Source organism: Rhinolophus hipposideros, assembly GCF_964194185.1.
Source record: "Rhinolophus hipposideros genome assembly, chromosome: 9".
NCBI classification, from domain to species: domain Eukaryota; kingdom Metazoa; phylum Chordata; class Mammalia; order Chiroptera; family Rhinolophidae; genus Rhinolophus; species Rhinolophus hipposideros.
In genome coordinates this window covers 6,807,500-6,824,383 of record NC_138055.1, presented here as the reverse complement: position 1 = coordinate 6,824,383, position 16,884 = coordinate 6,807,500, and the positions used below count along the sequence as shown (strand labels likewise).

Sequence of the window (16,884 nt, the reverse complement as noted above, 5' to 3'; positions counted from 1 at the left end):
AGCTGGCAATCTAATGGTTCACCTCTGTGTGATGCCAGGCATTGGGCAGATTTCAGCAGAGAAGTGTGGCCATGGCTGTGTGTGAATATCAATATCACAAGATTCAATTTTTAAATACTGATGCTGTTTTTGTCATGAAAATAGATCTCATTCTTAGATTTCTAAGTGTTTTCATCTCTATATAATTAAAGCTGGGACACATATTTTATACCACCATTTGAACCCAGTCATACGTTGCTATCTGTGGCCTTACGTGCCATTTAGTCCAGTCTGGTCGGTACGTGGGTGCTTCCTTAGACTTTGACTACATTTTCCTTTGCTGATCTTTTTTTATCAGAGCAGCAATTGTGAGTGTAGTGGAGGAAATTTATAGTTTCTTTAATATGAAAAGACTGTCCAACTTCATGATTAGAAAAGGTTCCTTGAGCTCTTAGAATTTTCCAAATATTCATCATAGTCTTCCTATTTATCTCTTACTTTGCATTATGTATATCAATTACATTTATGGCTTGTTTGAGAGGACTTATTTGAGTATTTCTGCAGCCTCTGGTTGTTCAGGCTAATAATCTCTAAACAAGTATTTTTAAAATACCTTATATCTTTCTTTTAGCCAAGTGTCCTTTTTCCAGGGGACTATTAGTCAGACAGAGAAAGAATGCATTTATATAATCTACTGGTTCCCAGCATATATTGACATACTCAGGAGTTAAGTAACTTCAGGGGCCTGCTTGAGCAACCAGAATATGACACATTCATGATCAGCATTATCGCAGTTGTATGGATCCTGTAGTCTGGAATACAAAATAACTGTAATAATAGTTCTAGTAATGATAGCCAACATTTATTGACCATTATGTACCAGACACTTTTATATGTATTATCTCATTTAATCTCCACAGCTCTCAGTAGATACTGTTAAGATCCCAGTTTTACAGATGAATTGTAACAGAGAGGTTAACTTACTTGCCCCAAATCATCCTGTTACTTCCGTTTATGAATAGCACATTCTTCTTTCTACTCCTTAGGCATTTATATTCCCGAGGATGACAGAGATGCCCCAGAGAAGTTTCGTGGTCTTGGTGTACGAATTGAGGATGATGTAGTGGTGACTCAGGACTCACCTCTCATCCTTTCTGCAGATTGTCCCAAAGAGATAAATGACATCGAACAGATATGCAGCAGGGTCTCTTGACCCTCACTGCAGCCCACGTGTATCTCAGGTTCAAGAGAGGTGTCCGCTGGCCTCTGGGCACATGTGCTTTCTGAGTGTCTGTGTGTGTACCTTGTAATGCGTGTTCCATTCAGGAGTGCAGCAGCTGTGTGAAGGGATGTGATTGTGTATATGTCTTTTTTTGTCTTAAGTCGCTAGAATTCTGGAAAATTACTGTAACTTTAGTAACATTAATTCTGTAGAATTAATGACCCAGGCAAGTTTAATTTTTAAACATAAAGAAAGATCTCTGGTTACATATGTCCATGCATTCCAGTTGACACATTTAAATGTAAAGAAAATTCTCTCCTTCTGCTCAGGTCTTTTCCTTTCTGCGCTTTTGCTATGATCCACCTAATAGCTTAAGATGTTTCTGTGATGCTGATATTTTGAGCAAATCACCAAGGTCTGCCTACGCTGAAAGCCACCCATCAGCGATTGTGTATGGCCAATATGTACCTTCCTTAACTCCTGCCTACCTATTCTAGAGCCTTGTACCGGGGCCACATGAAGCCCTCATGTGCACTGGTGTCCTGCAATCCCACCATTCAGCCACAGTCCAGGTTCCGGCAACATTAGCCATCAAACAAAAGGGTTTTGAGCCTTTCTTGCTATTGGTTCCCTGGGGCCATGAAAGTGTTTAGATTCTTGATAAGAAAGGAAATGCAAGAGAAAGAAAACTATATAGGTGTCTGCTACAGATCCAAACCTCCATTCATCTCTTCTCAATCTAAACATGACTCCTTTCCCAGACGTCCATACTTCCTTCAGAGATTCTTAATGCACTGACCTTCATAGAATACCCTTGAAGCTGCTGCCCTGGCCAGGGGCTAGTCCTCTCCTTACCCGTAGAGTCAGAGGAATGGCGCCCAGTTTTCCCTGTTATCATCCTGTGATTCCCTCTCATGCTAACAAAAACAAAATGTGGACTCCACCAAGTACCTGTAAATATCCTCTGTTCCTTTTCTTTCTCTGACGTTAGCACTGGAAGGGCAGCAATAAAGAGTCTTATTCCCCTCAACACAGCATTGGATGCAATTATACAAGAACTCAGTTTGCAAAGTGAACAGGGCTAGATTACTGAAGATGGGTTATTGGGGAGCTTCTGACTTTAAAAAGGAAAGCTTTAAGAAATAGAACCCCTCTTTTAAACCTGGATATGAGCCCAAGAAGTACAAAACATGCTGATTATCAAAGCATAAATTTGAGGGTTTTTAAGAAAATATTTGTGTTAACGAAGCACAAGCTAAGAGATTAACACTCCCTGTAGTGTTAGAGGTTTGCTCATTTTATCGGGAAAACCCAAGATACAGAGCCCAAAGCAGACAGGCAGTGACTTCCTCGGGAGACAAAGACAGTGTTATAAACCAAAGTGACAGAAATCCTGTCCTGACAGTCCTCACCCACCAATGCTTGGCTTTGCTAACCTTATCTCAGCAGCTGTGGGGATGGATGGCTGCACGGCTGGAATCATCATCCCCGAGCCTGCCCTCCCTCCAGCATCTCAGTCCAATGCCACTGTCTAAAAGAGGGGACTGAAAATAAATTCACAACTTGGGCTTCTCACCCCTTGGGCCTTTGTGGCCCCAGCAACCCTTGGATTGGGTTTCCTTTGTTCATTTACAATCCTGCAATAAGTAATTTCCTTTATGTCCTATAAAGCAATTTCTGTGGTCTTAACTTTTTAGCTATTCGCCTAGGTTTCTTTTAGGAAAAGCAGCGTACTTGGACATGAAACAGACTCCTTCCATTTAGATTCCAATCAAGTTCCGCAGATGTCATCAATAGTATTATAATTAGAAAGGCTGTTGTGGAATTCTTCTCGTGATTTTTTTAGTCCCTGACCCAGGTATCTTGTCCTTTGAGTCCCACATCAACATGGCAGCTAAACATTTGAATCAGACTATCAGAACCATCAAGAGATGACACCGTGGTCATCTCAGAGCAATGTTTTAGGGGCTGGCTGTCTGATGTACCCAGAATTTGTGAGCAGGTAATTGTGTGTAGTGCGGGAATCGTACCCATTCCTCACCATGCCACAGACATGCCGCACACTTCCCTCCATGTCAAAATATAACGAATACTTCGTATACATAGCAGCTTCTCCTAGAATGAGAGCCTGGATTTTAAAAACTCCTCCAAATGCTCCACTGGAATTTGTCTCCCTGAACTGAACCGATGAGGTTGAATCATTAACGATACCACTTAAATGAAGGCAGCAGATCTAGATAGGCTCCGCAACATACCTTTACGTGTTTATTTCAGGAATTGCTCTTTTTCCCCCTTAAGGAAATGGGCTGTGTTTTTTACTTGAAACACAGCAATGGAAACACTGAAGTAAAAACTCTCCTCATCCCAAGTTATAATATCCAAGTTAGGAAGGTACCTCTGCTGGTGACTTCAAGTTCTTTTGGTGCATCTTCTTTCAAAACATGATTTTCTTATTAATTTTTATAAGGTCAGAAAGGGAAAACTCCCCTATTATAGACGTTATATCTTAAATTGAGATTAAGTTAAATCCCCCAGATAAAGACATTGAAATAAGTTAACCCCCTCAGATAAAGACATTGTAACTCATAGAAAAGTTGGGCCTTGTATATTTTTCAAATCGTACATAACCAATATCCTCTTCAGCTTTCTTAATAAAAGAAAGATTGCAAATATTATACATGAGAGCTGCCTCTGCTTCTCCTGTGCCCATGTCACACGTACAGTGACATCAGTCCAGCTATCAAGGCCTTTGTAACACAGTGTTTCCTACGACTGCTACCAGTAAAAAAGTTAGAATAGGAAATTGACCATATCTGCCATACTTCAAATGGCATTTAATAGATGAGAATGTAACTTATTGTGCGTGTATGTTAGAAACTAAGTGAGGGTCCAAGATGGTAGCAGTGTAGAGGACCCTGCTTGGAAGAGGTTTTTATGCTTTGGTTAATTTTTTAAATTTAAGCTATTAGGGTTAAGTTTTAAGTCTGGGCTAATATACTTCAAGCTGAAGTGTTTAATATTCCTGGTATAATGAGAAGATGAATTCATCATGAAAGCCTAATGTTAGAGCAGAATTCCATTGTCACAAATTCTGTGGATCCTGTCTGCTCCTTACCTCTGCCTCTGTGTCACTGAGGAACTTGGGGTAAACATCAGTATTGTTCGGATCAGAGGTCCCCATGAAATCAAGTCTCCTGGGGTGTGCTTCATGAGGATCTGAAAGAACTACGGTCTTTGTTAGCATTTCTTAATGCTTTGTATGACTTTTGTGCAATTATATAAATTCAATTTGGACAAAACGCTGTTACTTTTAAGGCTCTGTCCACTGAAAATAGGTACGTCGTTCCCCAAGAGGGGAAAAGCATTTGTTACTGTCATTTTAAAAATAAACTATAAAACAATATAAAAGTGTATGACATGTGTGTGTTATTTTCAAATCTAGAGTTTGCAGCTTTAAATTTGAGAACATTTTAATTTACAAAATATTTTATTTTACAGAGTATTCATTAACTGCTGCCACAAAATCATGATAGTAAACTTGAAATGATTTTATTAGTCATGGGTGGGGGGAACAATGGATTAGATCCAGCCCAGTAAAAGATTGACTCAAGGATATAATTGTGCTGACTAGAATTTACCTTGCACATAAAAATTTGTGGCACTATATAAATACTGATCTAGATTTCCACCAGTTTTCAAAGCCAGTGGTTCTGGATAATTGCCACTAAATGCTATCTTTCTTTCCCTAGGAAAGTTGGGATTAGGAAATCCACAATCGTATATTTAAAATGTTTATAAAAATAGTCATCCTGGAAAATGTTAATTCAATGTTTCATTGCTCAGTGATTACGCTTCTCTGCATGTTACATAGATTAAAATCTTTAATAAACTATAGCCAACCCCTGCACTGATTATAATCTGGGCAGTGGACCATACATTATACATAAATGATTCTTTACTGTAGGAATCACTATGCATAATAAGTTGTACTTGACGTTACATAAAATAGAGCAGGCACAGGGTCCACCTGCATAAGCCTGAAAGAGTCTGCCTTGACAAAAATATTTATGAGTTGGTGGTTCCTCAAAAAATTAAACAGGGGTCGGCCCGGTGGCTCAGGTGTTTGGAGCGCTGTGCTCCTAACGCCAGGTCACCTGCTGGATTCCCATGTGGGCCAGTGAGCTGCGCCCTCTACAGCTAAAATTGTGAACAACCGCTCTCCCTGGAGCTGGGCTGCTGTGTGCTGCTGTGACCTGCTGGGCTGGCACCTATGCTGCCAGGAGCAGCGGGTGTCCAGCGTGAGTGGCCAGAAGCCAGCATGAGTGGCTGGCAGCCAGCGTGAGTAGCCGTGGGCTGATGTGTGCTGCGGTAGGTTACTGTGTGCCGCCATGAGCAGCCAGTGGAATGGCCGGCAGCCAGCATGAGTGGCCGGCAGCCGGCGAGAGCGGCCGTGAGCTACTGTGAGCGGCTGACCAATGACTGGTGACTGACTGCCTCAGCTGGGGAGGGTGCAAAGCTCATAATATCAGCATGGGCCAGGGAGCTGTGTCCTACACAACTAGACTGAGAAATAACGGCTTGAACGGGAGTGGGAGGGGAAAGCGGAAAAAGGGAAAAAACAAAATTAAACAGAATTTTGATTCAGCAATTCGACTTCTGAGCATATACTCAAAAGAATTGAAAATGGACTTGAAAAGGTACTCAAAATAATTGAAAATGGATTCGAACAGATACTTGTACACCCACATTCATAGCAGCATTCTTCGTAAGAGCTAAAAGATGGAAACAACCCTAATGTTCAGCAGTGGGCAAATGGATAAACAAAATGTATATATCCATACAATGGAATATTATTCAACTTTCAGAAAGAATGAAATTCTATATGTACTACAACATAGATGAACCTTTAAGGCATTGTGCTAAGTGAAATAAGAACCCATCAGTATGATCCCCCTTTTGTGAAGTTGCCTAGAGGAGTCAAATTCATAGAGACAGAAAGTAGAATGGTGGTTGCCAGGGGCTGAAAGGGGGGGTGATGAGGAGTTAGTATCTAATGGGGACAAACTTTTGTTTGGGATGATGATAAATTTCTGGTGATGATGGTTGCACAGCAATGTGAATGTACAGCCACTGGACTGTACATTTAAGAATGGTTTCAATGATTTTTTGTGTGTCTTTTACCAGAATAAAAAATTTTAACTAAGAAAAAAACTGTATTAGCATGTGGGCCAGGAGAAGAGGAGGGCTAAAGGCAGACTGAGGTTGACTGTATTTACGCAATTAAAATAAGAATTAATAAAATGCTAAATCAGTATCACCAAGTAACAGGAGTTTGTAATTTCATGATCCCTGCAATAATCAGACTGTCCGAAGTATCGTGTATTTTGGGGTACCTAGTTTTAAAAAGATATTCCCAAGAGAGTTACCAGGAAATAGTGTCATAAAAAGTGGTTGAAAAAGTGGAGGCCATTGGGGTGGAGAAGAGAAAGGCAGGGAGAAGCATGGTGGCTGGCTCCAAATAGTTGAAAAGCTGTCAGGTACATCTTCTGTTTTGCTGCTCCACTAGGAAGAACCAGAATGGGTGGAAACTAACACTCGCATAGAATCAGAATTTTAGAGGTAAAAGGGATGTTAGTGACTTTGCCCAACCCCCTTGCAGAGGAGTCTAAAAAATGGCATGACTTGCTTTAGATCCTACAGCTAGTTAGAGCAGTCAGGTTTACAAGGAGGTCTCCTCCCTCCAGAATCAGGGTGCCTTTCACAACAGCATGCTAATTCCCACCGCCCATTCCAAACCATGTCCACCCTCCAAGATTTCATTACTTTACCGTCTTAAACTTAGCTAAGTATGTCCCCCTCCATTTTCAAGGAAAATAGCAACTTATGAACTCTCACTCCCTCACTCTCTTAGAGGTCAGCATGCCCGACTCTATTTTGTTGTCATTTCTTGAATGAATCAATTGATTCACTAAGCTAGTAACAACTACTCTGAAACCAACTAGGGTAACAAAAGCCATTCATTATCATAAAACTTAACCTCTCAAGTCTTAGAGACGTATGTATCAATCAAAGTCCATTCAGGAAAAATGGCAGCTGCTCTGAACATTTTTGAAACAGAAAATGTAATATCAGGCATGGGTTTCCCAGGTGCTGAAAGAACAGCCAAATGGAACAATACGACATCCTAAAGACAGGCAACAGCAGGAAGCCTCTACCAGCACGAGGCTGGAGGACAAAAGGAGGAGTCGAGGTCAACTGCAGAAGCTGGGCCACAGAAGGCCGGCCTGCTGGTTGGTGGGAGCTCAGATCAGACCCCAGCTGCTTCCATGGCTGTCATGTGATGCAAAGAGATTCTCCCTTTATGCCATCCTCTCCTCTCCCACCAGTGCCTCCCACTGGACGAGCCAAAAGCCGCTGACACTGACCTCTGGGTCAGCCCTGCTCCCCACCCCATAACATGAAGCAGCACAGAGAAAGGGTGAGGAATATATCTGAAGGCAAACAGATTTCATAATTTTATGAATGTGCAATTAATAAGGTAACAACACAGTGTATAAATTCTCTTCCAGCAAAATCCAAGAGTCTTTATTTAATGTGCAAGACCAGAGTATAAATCTGAAGATTTCCTGATATACAAGAAAGTAACAAGGTTTGATATCATTCTAACAAAAATTTAACTTCTAAAAATTAACAGTTTTTCCACCATTGTGTTGTTTTACATCAAGTTGCTAATCAATGCAACACCTTGTAGTTTGCAAAAGGTCACACTAAAAATGAAAGTTCTTCGTTGAGTTCCGTCTCCTGTTTCTCACCCCTCCCCCTTTTTTTGTTGTTGTTCTGGGGCCATTTAGAATCCATCTTAGATCTGATTGAGAGCCTCGGCAACCAATCTGACCATTTTTCCCTAAATCATTTGTGGACAACCTAAACACTCCCTGATAAACTAACATACAAGCAAAAGGCATCTTCTGAGTGACTTCAGTTACTTATGTTTAAAACATGGAGAGGATTAGCGACATCTGTAATTCTAAAAAAAAAAAATTCCCAACTTACTCTTTATTTGGGAATTTTGTATGGAGTGATATCATTTTATGTCAAGATTATATTCCAGGAAAACTCCCAATTATAGCAAAAAGGAGAATTATTGTCATAAGAATTAATATAAAAGGTCTAGCTCTATTCTCAGACAGCTGCCATCCAATATATTACTTATAAAAAATTGCCCCCAAACTCTTTGAATGCCACGATCATTCTTTTTTTTTTAATTGGGGAAGGGGAACAGGACTTTATTGGGGAACAGTGTGTACTTCCAGGCCATTTTTCCAAGTCAAGTTGTTGTCCTTTCAATCTTAGTTGTGGAGGGTGCCATTTAGCTTCAAGTTGTCCTTTCAGTGTTAGTTGTGGAGGGCGCAGCTCAGCTCCAGGTCCAGTTGCTGTTGCTAGTTGCAGGGGGCACAGCCCACCATCCCTTGCGGGAGTCGAACCCTGGCAACCTTGTGGTTGAGAGGACATACTCCAAACAACTGAGCCATCCGGGAGCTCACCAGCAGCTCAGCTCAAAGTGTCGCGTTCAATCTTAGTTGTAGGGGGCGCTGCCCACCATCCCTTGCGGGACATGAGGAATTGAACCGGCAACCTTGTGGTTGAGAGCCCACTGGCCCATGTGGGAATCGACCCGGCAGCCTTCAGAGTTAGGAGCATGGAGCTCTAATCGCCTGAGCCACCGGCCGGCCCCACCACGATCATTTTTAATTAAAAAAAAAATGTTGATTCTGGACTTGAGAGAAGATTATGGAGATATTCTTGGTATTATCCCAGAGATGACTGCCCAAGTGTAGCCTCTGGCCAGTGAATTAAGCAAAGGGTGAGGACAGCTGGAGTCAAGAGCAGCCTTGGACAATCCCAGATCCATAACCAGTCCACTGTAGGCCTGCATGCCCTCCCTCTTTTCAAGATAATGAAGAAGCGTCCATTTCCCTCTATAATAAATCTTAGCCTGGAGACCCTCACAGTAACACATTTAAGCACGACATAACTACAAAACGCAATAATTTATACCCAAATGTATAACAAACAAACATCTCAGTGCAAAAGGAGCCACATAGAAAAGGTCGACATAGAAGCCTAGAGATTTTTTTTAAAAAAATAACAAATGCGGTTTTGTTTTCTCTACAAACAGCTGGCAGAAGAGAGCTAGGGGTGTGTAGCAGTAGGCAACAACAAGCAGCCTACCTGCAACTGGGATTTTGCTGTGTGTGTAATACAGGTGGGCAGCTCAGGACTAAGTAGCCACAGGAAGCTGCTACTGCCCTACGTGCGAACGCCCAGAGGATGGGGTCTATACTCGTCAGTCACTCAATGTTTACTGAGCTGCGACTGAGCCCGGGGCTAGGTGTACAAGGGTGAAGGGAAATGCACAGTCCCTGCCCTCAAAAAGCTCTTAGTCTGCTAGGAGACACTGGCTTGTAAATAATTACAACGCATATCGGGTCATAATAGAGTTACAGGGATGGCCCGAAGGAGGAAGGATGAGCTGCATTTAAGAAGGGAATTGGGGGGCAGCCGGTGGCTCAGGCGGTTAGAGCTCCGTGCTCCTAACTCCGAAGGCTGCCGGGTCGATTCCCACATGGGCCAGTGGGCTCTCAACCACAACGTTGCCGGTTCAATTCCTTGAGTCCCACAAGGGATGGTGGGCTGTGCCCCCTGCAACTAATATTGAACATGACACCTTGAGCTGAGCTGCTGCTGAGCTCCCAGATGGCTCAGGTGGTTGGAGCGCATCCTCTCAACCACAAGGTTGCCAGTTCGACTCTCCCAAGGGATGGTGGGCTGTGCCCCCTGCAACTAGCAACGGCAACTGGACCTGGAGCTGAGCTGCGCCCTCCACAACTAAGACTGAAAGGACAACAACTTGACTTGGAATAAAAGGCCTGGAAGTACACACTGTTCCCCAATAAAGTCCTGTTCCCCCTCCCCAATAAAATCTTTTTTTTTTAAAGATTTTATTGGGGAGGGGGAACTGGACTTTATTGGGGAACAGTGTGTACTTCTAGGACTTGTTCCCAAGTCAAGTTGTTGTCCTTTCAGTCTTAGTTGTGCAGGGCGCAGCTCAGCTCCAGGTCCAGTTGCTGTTGCTAGTTGCAGGGGGCGCAGCCCACCATCCCTTGCGGGAGTCAAGGAGTTGAACTGACAACCTTGTGGTTGAGAGCCCACTGGCCCATGTGGGAATCGAACCAGCAGCCTTCGGAGTTAGGAGCACGGAGCTCTAACCGCCTGAGCCACCGGGCCGGCCCCAATAAAATCTTTTAAAAAAAAAAAAAAAAAAGGGAAATCGGATTACGGGTCAGGAAGGTACCCCATGAGTTTTATGAAATGTATAAAATTGCCACATTTGGACTGCACTTTCACTTACATTATCTCATTTATGCTTATGATGAGCCCGCAAGGCACGTCATTATCCTCATTTTGCAGATGAAGAAAATAGGTCTATGAGGATGTGACTCACCTGAAGTCATGTGCATATGTAGTAAGTAGACCTGGATGGAAACTACGATTTGTACACCCAACACTCACCGAGCACTTGCTAGGCATTCTGTGTGCATTATCTCATTTAATCTCTGCAGCAACAATTCTTATCACTCCTCATTTTATAAATGAGAAGTGAGACCTACAGAAGTTCAAGTAACTTGTCCAAGCCAGGATTGGAATTGAGCTACCTGAGCCTGTAACATCTCTGCCACACTATGCTGCTTCCCATCCTCCTGCAAGTAAGCACTTGGATTTTCAGTGATCCCAGCGGGCATGGTGCAGTGAGTGTCAGACACACCCAGGGTTAGAATCTCTCCTTGGCCATTTACCAGCTAGCTGACCTTAAGATAATCTACTTAACCTTCTCTTCCCTCTATTTCCCTCACTCACAGAACAGGAATCCTATATGTGTGGCCACCCCGGTTATTATGGCTCACAGCCTCTCCACTTACTGTTTTATTTTGCATTTGACCCAGTTGGTAATTCATTTCTGTTGTCTGCCTGAACATAGCTATGTAAAGGCTAAGACTCTCTGTCTGTACATGTCTTGCTCACCATTGTATCTCCAACCTGTAACACAGGGTCAGGGACTTAGTGGCTACCTAATATGTGTTCAATAAACAACTCATCCTGAGGTAAAGGAGTTCTCTCTCTCCTTGCTTCATTATATATGGCTTCTCTGGAAGGATTCTGGTAGAAGAAACCAGGGTCGTGAGGTATTATGAATGACCACCCCTGGGTAATCTGGAACCATCTCCTGCTAAGGGAGGTGAGATGGTGACTGGCAGCCCTACCAGAGTCATAAATAGGGCCAGCATCACAAGAGTGGGACCTGTGCAGTCTGTTGTTATCTTGAAATTCTTCCTGATTTCATTCTTCGATAATTTAATTCTTCAATTTTCTAACAAGGACCCTTACATTTTCATTTTGTACAGGGCACTGCAAATTAGGCAGCTGGCCCTGATCACATGTAATGGGTGAGGGAGGAAAGAGGGGAACAGAAGGCAACTTTTCTGCCCAAACAAGGTTAGGGGATGCTGTAAAGCCCAAAACGGTGAGCACTATTTCTATACTGAGCAAACACAGCTACGTGCCCAGCTCCTCGTGAGATAGAGTGAGCTCCTCGAGGGCACAGGTAGTACTGTCAGTGATGTCTGCAGCTGAAAATGGTGCCTAGCCTTTTCTTGTAACTAAGCTTATTATTTTGAGATAATTGTAGATTCTACATGCAGTTGTAAGAAATAATACAAAGAGATCCTGTGTACACTTTACTCACTTTTCTCCAATGCTAATATCTTGCAAAACTATAGCACAATATCACAACGAGGATATATTAGCATGGGTATGGTAAAGATCCCCACCACGGCCATCAGGGCAAGGGTCCCTCCTATGGCCCTTTTATAGCCACACCCACTTCTTTCCCACCTCCATTCCTTAACTCCTGGCCAGCACTAATCTGTTCTCCGTTTCTATAATTTCGTCATTTCAAGAATGTTAAATAGACTTATACAGTATGGAACCTCATGGGCCTGGCTTTTTTCAGAGTATAATTCTCTGGAGAGTCATCCAATTGTTGTATGTATCAACAGTTCATTCATTTTATGGCCAAGTGGTATAGAGGTACCACAGTTTAACCATTCACCCATTGGAGGACATCTGGATGTTTCCAGTTTGGGGCTATCATAAATAAAGCTGCTAAGACCCATGTATGGATTTTTATGTGAACGGAAGGAAGTCTTTATTTCTTTGGGATAAATGCTGAGCAGTGCAATTGCTGGGTTGTAAGGTAGTTGTATGTTTACCTTTTTTGTTATTACTATTGGGGAATATTGGGGAACAGTGTGTTTTTCCAGGATATCAAGTCATTGTTTTTCAATCTAGTTGTGGAGGGCACAGCTCACTGGCCCCTGTGGGAATAGAACCGGCAACCTTGTTGTTAAGAGCACTGCACTCTAACCAGTGAGCCATCCAGCCACCCCTGTGTGTTTACCTATGAAAGATACTGCCAAATTGTTTCCCAAGGTGTCTGTACCATTTTGCATTCCACCTGTAATGTTTGAGTGATCCAGCTTCTCTGCATTCTTGCCAACACTGGTGTTGCCACAGTTTTTTATTTTAGCCATTCCAATAGGTGTGTAGTGATATCTCACTGTGGCTTTAATTTGGATTGACCTAATGGCTAATTATGTTGAACATTTCTTCATGTGCTTATTTGCCATTTGCATATCCTCTTTGATGAAATAGCTCTTTGTCTTTTGCCCATTTTCTAATTGGATGGTTTGGTTCTTGACCGTTGACTTTTAAGAGTTCTTTCTATATTCTAGCTATTAATACTTTGTCAGATAAGTGATTTGCAAATACTGTCTCCCACTCTGTATCTTGTCTTTTCATCCTCTTAACAGTCTTTCACAGAGCAAAAGTTTTCAATTGTGATGGAGTCCAATTTGTCAATTGTTCCTTTTATGGATGTTTTTGGTGTCAAGTCTAGAATTCTGGCTCTGAATTCTAAAAATTTCCTCCTGTGGTTTATTCTAAAAGTTTTATGTATAAGTTCATGGTACATGTTAAGTTATTCATACTTTTTGTATAAGGTGTGAGAATAGGTCAAGGATTTTGTTTGGTTTTCTTTGCCTATGGATGTCCAATTGCTTCAACATCATTTATTGACAATTCTCTTTCTCCCACTAAAGTGCTTTTGCACTTTTGTCAAAATTTAGTTGGACATATTTGGATGGGTCTTTTCCTGGGTTTTCTGTTCTGTTCCATCTATCTATATAGAGGAATATACATATTCCTCTACCAATATGACAGTCTTGATTACTATAGCTGCGTAATAAGTCTGGAAAGCAGGTGAAGTGACTCCTCCCATTTTATTCTTCCTTTTCAAAATTGTTTTAGTTATTTTAGTTTTTCACCTTTCCATATACATTTTAGAATAATTTTGTCTGTAACTACAAAAGAACTTTCTGGGATTTTGATAGGAATTGTGTTAAACTGTATATCAATTGGGTGAAAACATCTTTGCTATGATGAATCTTTCAATCCAGGAACACAGTATAGCACTCCATTTATTTTAAAATTTTTAATTTTTCTCATCAATGTTCCACAGTTTTATGTTTTGTTAGGTTTATACCTATTTAATTTTTGATGATTATAAATGGCATGTTATTTTTAATTTTTATGTCCACATATTCATAGCTACTATATACAAATACAATTTTTGTATGTTTATCTTGTATCCTATGAGCTTGCTGATCTTCATACCATGTTTCCCCAAAAATAAGTCCTACCCTGAAAACAAGCCCCAGTTAAGATCGTCAGCCAGACGGACATATTTAGTCGTTATGACTATGTTCCAGAAGAAGATGACATGACTGTATTTGAATAAATAAAGATTGTTGTACATGAAAAAATAAGACATCCCCTGAAAATACACCCTAATGCGTCTTTTGGAGCAAAAATTTATGTAAGACCCAGTCTTATTTTCAGGGAAACACAGTATTAGTTCTAATGGTTTTTCTGAAGATTCCTTGAAATTTTCCATATGAACTATATGTCCTCTAGAAATGGGACAGTTTTTATTTTGTTTCTGACCTGTGTGGCTTTTACTTCCTTATTTAACTGCCTAGAAGTTCTAGTGCTACATTTATTTAATAAGAGTGGTCAGAGAGGCCTTCCTTGCCTTGTTCCTAATTTTAGGAGGAAAGCATTCAGTATTTCACCATTAAGTATAATATTATCTGCAGGTTTTTTGGTAGATGCTCTTTATCATGTTCAGGAAGTTCTCTATTCCTATTTTTCTGGGAGTTTTTATCATGAATTGATGTTGAATTTTGTCAAAAGATTTTTCTGTATCTGTTGATATGATCATGTGAGTTTTCTTCTTGAACCTGTTAATGTGGCAAAATCCATTGATTGATTTTAAAATTTTGAGCCTTACCTCCCTGGAAGAAAATACATTTGATCACGGTGAGTAATTCTTTTTATATATTGCTGGATTCTGCTTGCTAACACTTGGTCTGTAGTTTTATTTTTTTTGTAACATCTTTTTCTGGTTTTGTTATCAGGGTAGAACTAGTTCCATAAAATGAATTGGAAGGTGCTCTTCTATTTTCTAGGCAAGACTGTGTAGAATTGGTTTTAATTCATCTTTAAGCATTTGGTAGAATTCTCCAGTAAAACTATCTGGGCCTGGAGATTTCTTTTTTGGAAATTTTAAAATTATAAATTCAATTTCCTTAATAGTTACAGGGCCATTCAGATTATCTATTTCATATTGGATGAGTTGTGGTAATTTGTGTTTTTTAAGGAAGTGGTCCATTTTGTCTAAGTTGTTAAATTTATGTGTAGAGTTTGTGGTAGTTCTTTATGATCCTTTTATGTTTGCAAAGTATGTAGTGAATCGTCTGTTTCAATCCTGACATTGGTAATTTGTGTCTTGTCCCATTTTTCTTCGTTACTCTTGCTAAAAGTATGTCAATTTTATTGATCTTTTCAAAGAACCCATTTTGTTGTTTCATAGATTTTTAAAATTGTTTTTCTGTTTTCAACTTTATTGATTTCAGCTCATTATTATTTCTTTTATTCTGCTTGCTTTGGATTTAATTGCTCTTCCTCTTCTAGGTTCGTGAAGTGGGAATTTAGATAATTCTTTTCCTCTTTTCTAATGTGTCATTTAGTGCTAAAAATTTGCCTGTCAGCACTGTTTTAGCAGTGTCCCATACATTTTGATATGTTCTGTTTTCATTTTCATTCAGTTCAATATATATATTTTTAAATTTCTTTAAAGACTTCATCTTTGACCAATTGATTATTTAAAATGTGTTGTTTAATTTCTAGGTGTATGCTAAATTTCCTGTTATTGTCCTGTTATTTACTTCCACTTTGATTTCATTGTGGTTGGAGAATGCACTGTATGATTTCAATTCTTTTAAACTTTTTACAGTTTGTTTTATGGTCCAGAATAGTGGTCTATCTTAATATATATTCCATGGCACTTTAAATAGAATATGTATGCTGCTGATGGAGTTGTCTAAAAATGTTCATTAGATCCCTTGGTTGATGGTGTTGTTGATTTCTTCTACATTCTTGCTGATTTGCTGTTTGGTTCTTCTATCCATTGTCATGAAAGGGGTCTTAAAGTCTCCAACTATAATGGTGGATTTGTCCACTTCTATTTTCAAGTCTATCTGTTTTTGCTTCACATGTTTTGCAGCACAGTTTTTTGGTGCATATATATTTAGGATTGCTATATCTTCTTGGTGGATTGACTTTTTTTTTAGCATTATATAAATCTCCCAGTAATTTCTTTTGCTCCAAAGTCTACTTTATCTGGTATTAATACAGCCACTCCTGCTTTCCTTTGATTAATGTTTTTGTGATATAACTTTTTTTCATCCTTTTACTTACACCCTGCTTATATCATAATATTTGAAGTGAGTTTCTTGTAGACAATATGTATTTGGTCATGTTTTTTAATCCACTCTGTCAATCTCTGTCTCTTAATTGGCATATTTAGACTATTTATATTTAATGTAATTGCTGATATGTTAAGGATTAAGGCTGTTGTTTTATTTTTTGTTTTCTGTTTGTTCTCATTTTTCATTTCTCTGTTTTTGTTTTCATGCCTTCTTGTGTTTTAGGTGAACTTTTTTTTAAAGATTTTATTGGGGAAAGGGAACAGGACTTTATTGGGGAACAGTGTGTACTTCCGAGACTTTTCCAAGTCAATTTGTTGTCCCTTCAATCTTAGTTGTGGAGGACGCAGCTCAGCTCCAGGTCCAGTTGCCGTTGTTAGTTGCAGGGGGCGGAGCCCACCATCCCTTGCAGGAGTCGAGGAGTCCAACCTGCAACCTTGTGGTTGAGCCCACTGGCCCATGTGGGAATCGAACCAGCAGCCTTCAGTGTTAGGAGCACAGAGCTCCAACCGCCTGAGCCACCGGGCCGGCCCAGGTGAACATTTTTTTAAAATTCCGTTTTGATTTATCTATTATGTTTTTGAATGTATCTCTTTGTATATTTTAAGTGGTTGTTCTAGGTATTACATCATGTATACATAACTGATGACAGTCAACTGGTGTCATCATTTCACCAGTCTGAGTGAAGCATAGATTATTTTCTTAATATTTCCTCCATATTTATTATAGAATCTGATA

General features: G+C 40.3%; 1 protein-coding gene across 2 annotated transcripts in view; it reads left to right on the top strand.

Moving 5' to 3' along the window:
- The window catches only part of XPNPEP3 (X-prolyl aminopeptidase 3), a 50,735-nt gene extending 46,122 nt beyond the window's left edge, over positions 1–4,613 (top strand). Inside the window, exon 10 of one of the 2 annotated variants that reach the window (XM_081058607.1) lies at positions 1,026–4,613. In XM_081058607.1, coding sequence (XP_080914733.1) covers positions 1,026–1,192 — 167 coding nt within the window. In that variant the 3' untranslated portion in view covers positions 1,193–4,613. The remainder of the gene's footprint in view (positions 1–1,025) is intronic. The other variant, XM_081058608.1, reaches the window with a different exon arrangement.
- Positions 4,614–16,884: the final 12,271 nt, after the last annotated feature.